Source organism: Poeciliopsis prolifica, unplaced genomic scaffold (genome assembly GCF_027474105.1).
Source record: "Poeciliopsis prolifica strain line A6 unplaced genomic scaffold, Auburn_PproV2 SCAFFOLD006, whole genome shotgun sequence".
Classification (NCBI taxonomy): Eukaryota; Metazoa; Chordata; class Actinopteri; order Cyprinodontiformes; family Poeciliidae; genus Poeciliopsis; species Poeciliopsis prolifica.
Genome location: NW_026562381.1, coordinates 7,189,746 through 7,202,312, shown reverse-complemented (window position 1 = coordinate 7,202,312; position 12,567 = coordinate 7,189,746). Strand labels below are relative to the sequence as shown.

Below are 12,567 nucleotides of genomic sequence, written 5' to 3'. Positions count from 1 at the left end.
CAAGAGCACCTAACATGGAGTTTTGGAGATCAGCTCATCCATCACATCTTGAATATGTATTGGATGATAAATTTACATAAATGCAACAGAGGAAAATGTAAACATTAAATATTTGAAAAGTTTAAATATGCTTTTTATTCTCTTCATAGAGGTAAACTTAACTGAAGAGGCCCTTTAAAATGTTTTTCAGGGATGATGCTAAATTATCGCAATTTTTTTTAGTTTTTTCCATTGCATAAATGGAAAAACAAAAATCTTTCTTTGTTTAAACATTTTCAGAAATATAATTCAGTTTTCAGAAATTAAACTTTCTCCTATAAATAAAACTATTTCCAAACACACATCTGGGAATAACAATAACAGAAATGTTGAAAACTTCTCAATATAAGTACAGACATTACTGTACATCATGCCAGACACTCTGATCTGTAAAATGTAGAAATGTAGAATTAAACCGTTTTTCCAAACATAGCTGCATAATTTAAATGAGTATCAAAAGAAATGACAGGAAACGCTAAGATTACAGGACACTAGGAGCTAGGAAACGCTCTATTTGGGGCATAACTTAGGTAGAGGCTAACAAAGGAGATCACAACCCTTCTGGGGGCCATTTTGACTTGCTTCCTCTAAAAGGTGGCATGTGAAATGGGCCAGCTGTATTTTGGTGTTAATAAATGGAAATCATGAATTTAACATGCAAATCTTATTTGAAGTTGCAAACCTTTTGTTAAAGTCATAAAATCCTCTAAAATATAAATTCAGAAAGGCAGAAAGGATTTGGTGGTTAAATTTCACTTATCTTTCTGTCAGTTAGAAAATGATAGCCATTAACAGCAGGAACACTTTTAAACAGTAAACAAAGAATTGATGTGCACCTCAATGCATACAGCTGTTAAATCATTCTGTTTTGCATAATGTCAGAGACCTTCAAAGCTGTTAATTTTATTTAAAAACAATCATTTAAGTAGAAAATCATCCTATGTTTCAAGATAAATAGACCCAAAAGCACACCAGAGTTCTGACCTTGTTCTTCTTGCAGCTATTGCTGAATAGTAATGAGAAGGTGAAACTACCAGTGACTAAATGTTTAAATAAAACAACACATGTTTTTATCTACATTTTATTATTGAGTAAAATGACAAGTGGGATCTCTTTTTAAATAACAATCACATGAAGGTACATACAACACATGGATATATGAAGCTGAAAGCCTTGATCAAAATGTGCCTAAGAACAGGGAGAAGATGACAGTTGTATGTTTTGATTCTGTAAAAGGACTGTGCTGAATATTTGGTTGTAAAATGAACAATGTGTGCACACATGAAAAACTAATGGTTTCACAGTCGGCAGCTATGTACAGAACAGAGTTCATTATCAGCATTACCTTCTCGTCTCCAGGAGAGAAAAACATGACAGAAATTAAAACTAAAATATTTATGAGGAAGTTTGAACAGGAAAGACAGAAAAGCTCTATATAATAAATACACATTTAACTTTAAACTGAGATTAAGTTACATTTGCCCATTGTGTTAGAGTCAGTGTGAGAGGGTGAAAATGCATAGAAATATGTCCAGCAGGAGACAGTTTTTCCATGTCTTACAAGCTACACATCTACTGCAGAAGCATCTGAAAATGTTGCTTCTAACATTCAAGGCTTGTCCTCAAATACCACCTACACAAAACCACAACTACACCATCCTCCAGAGTGCTTTTTTCATTAGTTCACATTTAAAACAGCCACTGAAAACATGCTGCAAAGCAGAGCAGACAAAGCATGTTTACCACACTGAACTGTACATTAACATCTTTCTTTTGGTCCAAGGAAATTGAAGTCATTACATTTTTAAGCAATCACTATATTGACTCTGTGCTGGGAGACATTGTTAAATAACTTTGTATATAAACTTGGTAGGATTTTTAGCTTTCATTTTTCCGCTTTGGAAAATAAAGGGGAAAAAACATGATAGTGGTCAAAACCCTCCAAAGCTGGTTTATAATTTTGGATCAAAGGTTATGGAGTGTGCAGCCATAATGAAGGACTCCGTCTCCTCTTCAAACAAGATGGGATCACAGCAAGGGCTCGTTTTAATTAGACAGTCAGCTGCGATAGACGGACATACAGATGAGAGCGGCAGATTTGCGAAGACCCACACGCACCGTGAATGAAGAGGTCAAAGAATGAGCTGGAGTCTGCAGCCACACTGGGAATAATTATGCTTATTCCATAGATGGAGAGTATTTTCCTTAAAGGCACAAGGAAAAAGTTTGGGATGGGTGAACTTCATCTGCAAGAGTTGATCTGGACAGATATAGTGGAACGTTTACCAGTTGCTAATTCATTTGTTTTGTTTTTTTCAGGGGATTATCTACAGCATTCTCACATACTCAATAAATGCGATATTGCATACATTTACAAATTCTTTTTCTGAAAAATGTTAGTAGTTACTACCAATCATTTCTGACAGAGGCAAATGTCCAGGTAGAGAAAAAAATTAACTACTTAGAAACAGTCTAATCAGTTATGCCCTCATTGGTTTTATAGTTTGAATGGCAGCCATCATACAGTGGACTGACAAATCAATTTAGTTTCTAATTCCGTTTAATTTTACTCTTACAAAATTAAACAATCAGCAACAAAATTCAGTGCAACTGTACCTTTGAAGGAAAACAAAACCCAGTGAGTCTTGACATTATGACCTAAGAATCCCCGACCCATACGACCACGTTGCCTTTGAGAACGTCGGTGATCTCACAGTTGAGCTTGTTGAGCCATCCGTCCAGAATGAAGAGAGACTCTCTGGACGGCGTCATGATGTACTGGCCGAAAAGTCCGCTGCTCACCATGACCCTGTTCCTGCTGCTCCACGGCCAGTCGAACGACTTGATGGCCTCTTTCAAGCTCTTGATCATCTTGACTTTGCCAGTGCTCAGCTCCACAAACAGCGCGTCGGTTTGACGGCCAGAGCTGCCGAACACATTGTACTGGTGGATCTCTGTGAACGAGCGTTGGAACGCCAGATCGGACAGGTGCAGGTTGGTGTGGATGTCGAAGGGTTCCTGGATCTTTCCCCGCTCAGAAATGGTCTGGATCCTCATCAGGCCATTGACGTCATCCACTGTGACCAGGTAGTGACCATCTGGAGACATGTAAGGGTGCCTGTGACGTCACGGTTCTGCCCAATCACGCTGTCTGTAACGCTATCCAAGACAAGCTGGGGCTGTGTGGCGCCGGTCGAGTCGGGTCTGCAGTGCACAAAATAGTAGCCACCAACATGGGTGTAGGCTACAGATTTAGGGATGCAGTTAAATTCCCATAAACTGATGTTTTTAACATAAGACATTGTCTCCAGGTTGATCTTGTAGATGACAGGCTCATTTCGATGAAAGACGAGACCAAATCTAGGAGAAATTTAGAGAAAAAAATGAATTCAATCAAAATTTGTTGCAAATGCTCAAATATGTAGTAACCAGATAAAATGTTCCACGCTGAACAGTTATTGAGTTGTCCCTGTGATTAGCAAGTTGCTGGTTCAATCAACCGAAGTCACAAAACCAAATTCTGTACCTATGAAAGTTGCAGATTCCTCCATTCTTTGTAAGTTGGGAAACTTTAAAATGATCAAATACTTGCTTACTTTTTGATGCATAACCTGTTAGTACAGTTTACTAATTCACTAATTCAGTTTCGAAGATTAAAATTGATGAGTTTAATACTAAATTATTCCTGGATTGATCAACAGAAGGATCCTCAAACAAATATTTAGGCTTGTGCAAAATTTTTGCAATTGACTTTCTAGGTTTGATTGGAAATATTGAATATGACCAAGATTCAGTGAAAATGCTGTTCATTAGAAAAAATGAAAGTCTTAATGGCACATCACACTAAAGCAGATGATCGTAGGGAAAATGCAAGGAGCTGCCAGGCTTCAATTAAATGAGAACATCAGCTGATCGATGCCGACAGCCACTTCAGCCTTGTCATCATTCATCATTTTTTATGCCATTTGAGCACACAGCTGTCACTGCATGTGAACAGAAAATATCTGCTTGAAAGCCACCATGTGAATCAGTCACTGTCATGGGATTCATTGATCCACCAATTGTTTTTCTTCAAAATAAAATTAAGCCAAACATTTGTTTGAAAATTGGGGTATAAACACAAATAGTGTCAACACACATCCTGCCAGAGACTGCAGAGGAAAACTGGCCTGGTTTCCAAAATTTCATGAAACACTGATACATATAAATCACTCTAAAATAAAAGATTAATAATCCAAAAACAGAACTTGATTACTGCCATTAATGCAGCACGTTAAAAATAGTGAATTAAATTTGAATGAATTCAAAATGTTTTTATTATAAGAAGCCCAGGAACACTTTTATAGAAAGCAGATGGCAAAACTGCATTAACTACACATTCATTTCAAATATTTAAATTATTTAAATTTTTCAATAAGAAATAATGATAATAATAAAAAAAAATAATTTAGTTGATTTTATGCAAGCATAGCCATTGCTGTACGGATTAGGATTTATTTTAATTTGGGATTTTAACATCATACATTTTTATATGGGAAATCCACATTTATTTAGTCAAACTATCTGGAGGGCAAACCGGGGTTAACCTTAAGCAGGTTAACAAGAGGAAATATAAGAATCCAAAGCATATTAATTAAATAGTGTAATGTGTTGCGCACTGAAAAAAATTCATGGGATTTGGTAGCTTAATTTAAAAAAAGAGTTTTAAAGAACCTCATTACAACTCTGCTTATAATGAAGTACAAAAGAAAAAAAAACTAATATTGTTCAACATGTATTTATTTTTAACATTTATTTTGTTCCTGTGGTGTTTTTTCTTAAAGTTTCTAACAGCGTGACTCTGTATATAATGTTTGTCTTACAGTTCAGTTCTAGACCCTGAGAGCATAACAGCAGCTCCTGCAGAGTAAAACATATTTGTAAAAGTTTCTCTAAAATCAATCTGAAATCATATTTCTTAACACTGATTCCCAAATAAAACGTCACTGAAGGTGCTTCTGACTGTACTTCAGTTCTTTAGAGAATAATGATCGCTCAAAGTTACCACTGAGGGAATCTGGTCATAAAACAGTCACTGAAAGCAATAAATTATATGTAGGTGTTTCATGCAGCACTGATGTTACTAAACTGTTAAATCAATAAGGCCTTCTTCCTCTGAATGGAATAAATTATGGTATAATATGTAAACAAAATCCTTTCTATATAACAGAAGCGCTTCTACTTCAGCTTTGAAGAGTAAAATTATTTTTTAATACACTGAAATACTTTCATTTCTCGTTTTCCCTATAATTCCTAATTTGGATATTTGGGTAAAGTTTCAGAACAAACTTTACATTTATTTGAAATGCACAGACAAAAAAAATGTTTTGTGATATTACCTTTATGAATGGAATAGAACAGAATAAAAGGAAAAACAAAATGAAGAGCAGGTGAAATTTCTTCTCAGCACATGTGCTGGTTAACGTCAAAATTCACTAACTGAAAGGTCAAAATGTGTGTAAAAAAGTCGATTTCACTAATATTTTCTTGTAATCTGTCCAGCAGGTCTCAGATGATCTAATTACAGCTGTGGCACAAACCACTCCCACATAGCAGACTGCTTCTGCCTTCTCTCCAGGTGAGCATTAAAACCTTGAAGTCCTGCAGACTTCTCATAGTATCTTAACTCTGAGTATCGAAGCTGCCTGGTGCAGCATGGATAAATATGGAATTGTATGAAAAACACAGTAAAGAATAATAACAATAATGAATAAATGTATCTATTTTTTAAAACAAAAGATATGTAAATATATTAATGTTTACTAATTTAGTCACAGACCTCAGTGTATTTTGTTGGGATTGTATGTAAAAAGTAGCCCGTCACTGCTGAGTGGGATGGGTTTTGACATTTTCTATAAAAAGAAAATTCTGAGAAGCACAGCTTGTATAAAACCGGGTTCAATCGGGTCAGCTTTCTCCTAATTAGTAAATGTTGAAAGTTAATATTTGTGTAAATACAACTGCTCAGTCTAAGTCTGAGAGGCTTGTTAGAGAACATTAGTGATAAAACATAAAAACCAAGAAACAGCAGACGTGTCAGGGGTGAAGTGGAGAACTGAACCTTACAGCAGCTTTAAATGATAAAATCTGTGAACATCTCACAGACCTCTGATAACCTCTTTATTTGAAAACAGAAGATAAACCAGCTGTAAACCCACCGACTTGGAACAGACCAAACATACTGTGTGGTTGGGATGGTGGCTGAATGCACGTTTCAGAGTTTTACTAATTGATTTTTAAAAACCATCTCTTTTATGCTTCTTAAACCATATGCAATGCTTTCATTGGTCTATCATAATGCCAATAAATGCATCTATATTTGTGGCTGCAAAGTGACAAAATGAGGAAAGGATTTAAGGGACATGAGAACCTATGCAAACTACTGTAAACATTTAGTGACTTTTGTTTACTATGTTTCATGACAGAATATCAGAATAAAGCAGGTTAAAAAAATCCTCTTCTCCATTTAGTGTTTGTGGAAATACTTGAAAACCATTCAACCTTTTCCTACTTCAACATTCTGCTCTACTCACAGTTGGTCTCCAACAAAGCATCGCTCTTGTGTTCAAAGAGAGTAGTCTCTTGCTGCATGTACCTGACGTGGCTAACGATGAGGCTGGAGGCGGGGATGAAGAAGTCTTCCACCCTGTCGAAGTGTCTGCCGACTGGCTGGGTGTGAACTGTGTGGTGAGAGACTTTTCCACTGGCCTGATTGATCACCTGAACACCAGCACAGGAGGAGGAAGGTGTTAACATGACGTTGATGAACAAACTCAGAGCTGCCAGTGCCTTCTTGTTTGAGGCCTCATCTTGAATCCATCTCAGCTGGAGGAAATATTTGTAGAGCTGACATGTTGTTTTTCATTTTCATGACAAAACTCATCAGCTCCACCTCTTACTGCCGTGTTATCGAAGCTCCACAGTGGAAGATGCTGATGTGTGCCGTTGCCCTCGGTGTCTAAATTATACTTCAGCATGCATGAAGTCATGCAAGCATCTATTGGCGTGTAGGCTGAGTTTAATATGATTGTGGCAAAAAGCACAAAACAAATTGTCACGGATCGACCTGTGCATTATGAATTTCTAGGCCTGCAATGAGAAGAAAGATTTTCCAGTAAAGCCAATAATGTCTCTACCTGACTTCAAATGACTCCTGGAGCAAACAGATAAAAACTTAGTCCCACATATTATCTGGCTTCATTCATTTTGTTTAATACCAACATGTACCGTAGCCTTGATATAGCTCGACATTGACTGGCTCTTGCCATTTGATGAGAATCAATAGAAATGAGTTTATGAATATAAAGCTGATTAGTTAAAAATAAATCTGTAGACAAAATAAATTTGAAATTATAATGAAGTCATTTTTCTTAAAAGCCGAAGGGCTGCTTCAGAAAAAGATGCGTCACATTCTAAATACTTTACACTGGAATGGAAATGACTATTAATTAGGGAGGCATGAAACAAATCAATTGAAAATCCCTCAGAGGCTGAGTGATTAATGTACACTTGCCATATTGGGAAAACTGAGAATTGGCTTCTGTGGAAGAATTCACATTTAAGAGTATTAGTTTCCAATTCTTCTATGTAGATTGCTATGCAAAGAAAACCTGCAAACTTTTTCTGAACAACAATGTTTATGAGCCAAAACATCAGATTTTGCATTCAGAAATACCAAATACCCTAAAAAGTATGAAACATTAAAAAGACAAAAACATAAAAAGCCTTTTCAATGATTTTCAAAGAGAATAAGTGATGGCACAAATTTATTCACGCTTTAAACATAATACTTAATTCCACATACAGCTTACGTGTCTGTCTTTGTTGGAGAATTAAGGCAGAAATATAATTTTTGATTTAGTAAATGAAAAACCCAAATCAACACAGCTCATGCTGGAGTGGGAACAGATAGTCTAAGCAGCAAGTAAACGGCCAGGTCACTGAGGCAAACTTACTTGTTTACTATCATTGGGTGCATTAGGTAAGAAATGGTTTCTTTAATAGAATATGCTGTCTGCCCAGCAGCAGCTACAGGTTACAATTCTCCTGAAACTTTTTTCATATCACGTTCTTTTCCATTTCTCTACCAAGTGGTTGTTGATTGTAGCTGCCATTTTTTTGCATATCAGTATTTTAACTTTCTTACCATCCATTCACTCACACATTTTCATATGTTTTGGTTCATAGGAAAACTGGCCTTTTCATAGAATGCTTTTAAAGCCCTGGATAAGGTGCCAGTTTGCTAGATATTCAAGCTGCTAAACTCAGATAACCTTTCTCCTGTTATTCTCCTCCTGATCTGATAAAACACCATATAAATCTTAATTTATGAACTAAAATTCCAGCTCTAGACCTTGCTTTTACTACTTTAATCTTGGGTGAACATTGTTATGTCCTTTAATGGCTGAGTTTGGCGTTTCAAGTGTAACATCACTTTTCTGCAACTTACAACTGCACTCTCAGCCGTTCATATTCCCTTTTTCCACCCTTACACTCTTCCTTTGACAGATTTTTGAATTTCTAACATGGAAAGGAATGCATTCATCATGAGCTCAGAGCCTGAACAGAGTTGAAAAGGAAATATATGATGAATTATGACATATGCCTTTTTAACATGTTTTTCATTGGCTCCTACTTACTGTCCAAGTGAGATAATATAGCCTGCATTTGTGTCAAACTTTGAGTGAAAAAGAATGCATGGAAGTGTTTCCTGGGACTTGACTTTTTTTTAAATAGTTTTGTTTTGTTGTTTTTTTACAATTTTCCAACACTTCTTGAATTGAAAAGATTCTATGTTTCACTACCTGTCTAGAATTTTTATCTACACAAATTTCTACAGCTGAATGAATAAAAAAGATGCACAACTTCATGGCTGACCTACCTGGAGAGTGGGGAAGTTCTTCTCCACGTCTCCCCAGCTCAGCACCCACACCTGATCATGAGATTTGTCGTATTGGAGCTTCACTGGATAAGGGTCAGTGCCTACTGTCTGTAAGAGGACACCAAATCACAGCCAGGCTTTAAAGGCAGCAGAAAAAAAGAATATTTAAAACAATCCTGACATCGCTTTTGAAGAAATCTTTTGTGGGAAAGTTAAAAAAAAAACAATACCTGCACTCTAATGGATTGGGGTCAGTCAGAGAAAGTCGTCTTACAACAAAAAACGGGTTATTTTTTTTATGCATGGGCCATATTTAATGTGAAACTGCATTTCAAATCAGCCACTGAAAGACACAATTGCTTTACCACGCTGAGTAATTGCCTTCAGCCTTTGTTCATTCATGACACACGGCAGCAAAACTCCAAGTCAGAACAATAGATGAGTCACAAGTGGCAGCGAAGAACTCCTCATGCATTATGTCCACCTGAGTGCAGACAGGCAGCCTGAGACTCCAGAGACTCAAAGAGAATAAGAAATGGAGCAGCAGTTTCATTCCAGAAGAGACGATGCAAACTAACTCTGACACTCGATTGTGACAGCAGTTTTGTTTCTATATTATTGTTTTGCTTTGGATTCCTAATACCACTGTTTACTTTGGCATTTTATGCACTGCATCGTTCAGGAGGTAAACTTCTCCTGAGGGAGTTTTCTCAGATAAGAGCAGAATAGCTCTTGAATCCCAACTAATCTTGGTGCATGTAGTCATCAGAGAAAACAGGTGTTCATTCTTTTACTCTCAACTAACAGCTTCTTACAGACTGAGGAAGATCATGAAGATTCTCAGCCAGTATGCTGCAGTAACTTTTGCACAGAAAGCATTGCAGGTACATTTGAATGCTAGAATTAAGATATTAAATAACTTAGCCAGAATAACCAAGTCATTCTGCAAAATAATGCATGTTGTCTGCATTCATTTTCTCAGGATCCTACTTATGTATAACAAGAAAATTACAAGATGCTAAAGCTAGTCTCTGCTCAAAACAAGTGACAGGTTAAGGTTGTTAATTAACAACTGCTAACATAATGCAGAGCAGCTAAACCTCCAGGCAGCTAAATAATGAGCTTGTGACAGACTCTGGGACACCAGCCTGCTTACCGGCAGGTCCCTGAGAGCCTTCTGTAAACAGCTACCATGGTGTCAGGAACATCTGTGGGGATCTGGGCTACCCTGGTTTATTGTTACACACTCAAAAACCCACTGACTCCAAAGATTTCACTCACCGCTGAATGAAACCAGCAGTGAGTGATGAAGCGTTGAGAAATGACACTTCTGGATGAAGACGTTTAGAAATGGCGCCATTTTCCTTCCAAGCTTCCTAAAAATAACAAACCCTTGGAGGATAAATAGTTTGCCACACTCACTATTAGAGGAACTGCTTCTTGCACTATCTGTGTGAAAAAACCTGGCGGTGTTGTCATGTTACAATAATTGAAGGGCTGTCAGGCGACAATATCCACAAAGAGCTGGCCCTCCGGGGTCAACTGGTCATCACTCCAATGTGAAGGTTAACTGCAGATCTTGACAGTAGCAGTTTGGATGAAATGGGTCAGGTCAAGGATTAGCAGTCAGCAAAAGGTGAGATGGCTGATCTTAAAGCTGAAAAGTGAAACTGAGGAAAGACGGTGTACTTCCAAGATTTCTGATAAGCAGGAAGACTTTAAAGACAAATACAATAAAGTCTTTTCCTCCTTGTGAATGTTTCGTAATGTTAAATCCAACTGAAAGCTTACCTTAGCTCAATAAAAATTAACTGCTTCATCTCCAGTTTGCCTTATCAGTTGAAATGAATGAAACTTCACACCCATAATGAGTCATAAATATTAATTAAAATTGCAAAGTTTAATTAGTTTTTGCTTGATGAAGTCTGATCCTGAGTTATAGTTGGGCTTTAGTTTATAGCATGTTTGCTTAAAATAAAACAGTTTAGTATTGAAGGCAAATCAGCCTGACCCCAACATTCAAACACAAGGATGCAAATTATTGTTCATTCTGATCAAAATTCAAACTTGTACTCAATTGCATGACTAAAACCTTCAAGTTTTTAAAGTGCAAAAACAAAGATCATTTGTTCAGTGTAAAGGTGATGCACATTTCAGTGTTCCAAGACCAGAATGAAACTGTAATCTCATTTGAATTTCCTAATTAATCCACAAAATTACCTGGACGGCTTTCTGAGTCTGGATGTCAACTATGAGCACTCGGCCCAAGGTTGGCTGTGTCACATAAATAAACTTGTCCTTGACGTTGACAGCTGATGACCACACACACGTCTGCACCACCTCTCCGGGCGAGGTTGGGCACACCTCCTCCTGCAAAAACACAAGCGCACACACACATTTTCTTTGATCTAATTGCTTTTCATATCACAAGAAAATATATCTCATTAAAAACCAATTACCTCCCCCTAGTCTTTCTTGTGTGTTTTGTTTACTACTGCTGCCTTTTTCACTGATGGGGACATGAGTGGTGTTATCTTGGCAACTTAGATAAATTAGCTTTGCAGTTTCCTGCAAAATCTTTGTAATGACTCTCATTTGTCCATATATAATGTGCAGGACAAAGCCTGCAGATGATCTGCAGCTGCTCTGCATCTAGTCCTGGCAGCTCCAGGCTTCTCAGCCAACTGGAAATCTGTCAGCCTTCTGCCTCGGGACTTTTCCTTCCTTTCACGCTCTCCAAAGCTCCCAAAACCTAACGCTGTCCAGGAACCTGATCCAGCAACAGGTTATGTCAAAATGCAAATATGAAAAACAATGACAGCAATTTAATTTATTTGGATTCATGAAAATATCTCTGACTCCATTAACTATAATCTCATTTGAAGTCCAGATGTAGCACCATCTGCTACTGTTTCACATCCAATGGTTTTAAAATCTTGAAATTCCTGCATTTACTGTGGTAAATGTTGAGTCATCTGTGCTGAACTCGGAGTCACCCCTGCAGACCCACACAGTGGTCATTTGATGCTATGGACCATAAATACCTCACTTATCGCGCCTTTAGGAGGTGAGAAATCGAACATCTGACACCCAGCTGAGGGTGTGAATGGAGGCGGCTTCAATTTTCTCAGTTTTCTCGTGTTACATATGTCAGAGTATATGTGGGTGGGCTTTATGTATGTGATTAAGTAGTAACTGACAGCCTTTAAAAATAAATATATCCCTTTCAACTAAAAAATGGAGTGTATATGCAAAGGATTTGTCCTCTTAATGCAAATGAACCTAGAAAAACATGAGGGCTGTGATATTCTGTGTAACTTTTTTGAGCACATTTGAGACCCAAATTATCTGACTTTGTGGAGAATAACTGCTAATAAAAATTCTCCCTGAGGCAGGAAAATTAGGGATGGGGAGAGTTCAGTGCACTTGCTTGAAATCACATCCAGTTTCACATGTTGAAGTATGAATCATCAAACATAGCAGCTGCTGGAAATTGGACTGCATCCATGTGCATTAAAAAAGGCGTGGGATCCTTTACTTTTTTTTTTTTTCAGATTTTAGTCATGTGTCCAACTTGTATTTTTTTTCTCAACCAGCTTGCTAATCAT

General features: G+C 37.2%; 1 protein-coding gene across 1 annotated transcript in view; it reads right to left on the bottom strand.

Moving 5' to 3' along the window:
* Positions 1 to 1,106: 1,106 nt before the first annotated feature.
* LOC129360416 (follistatin-related protein 5-like) overlaps positions 1,107 to 12,567 on the bottom strand; it is a 173,982-nt gene continuing 162,521 nt past the window's right edge. Inside the window, 5 exon segments of the mRNA XM_055030622.1 lie at positions 1,107 to 3,155; positions 3,158 to 3,399; positions 6,674 to 6,798; positions 8,960 to 9,067; positions 11,180 to 11,329. Coding sequence (XP_054886597.1) covers positions 2,698 to 3,155; positions 3,158 to 3,399; positions 6,674 to 6,798; positions 8,960 to 9,067; positions 11,180 to 11,329 — 1,083 coding nt within the window. The 3' untranslated portion in view covers positions 1,107 to 2,697.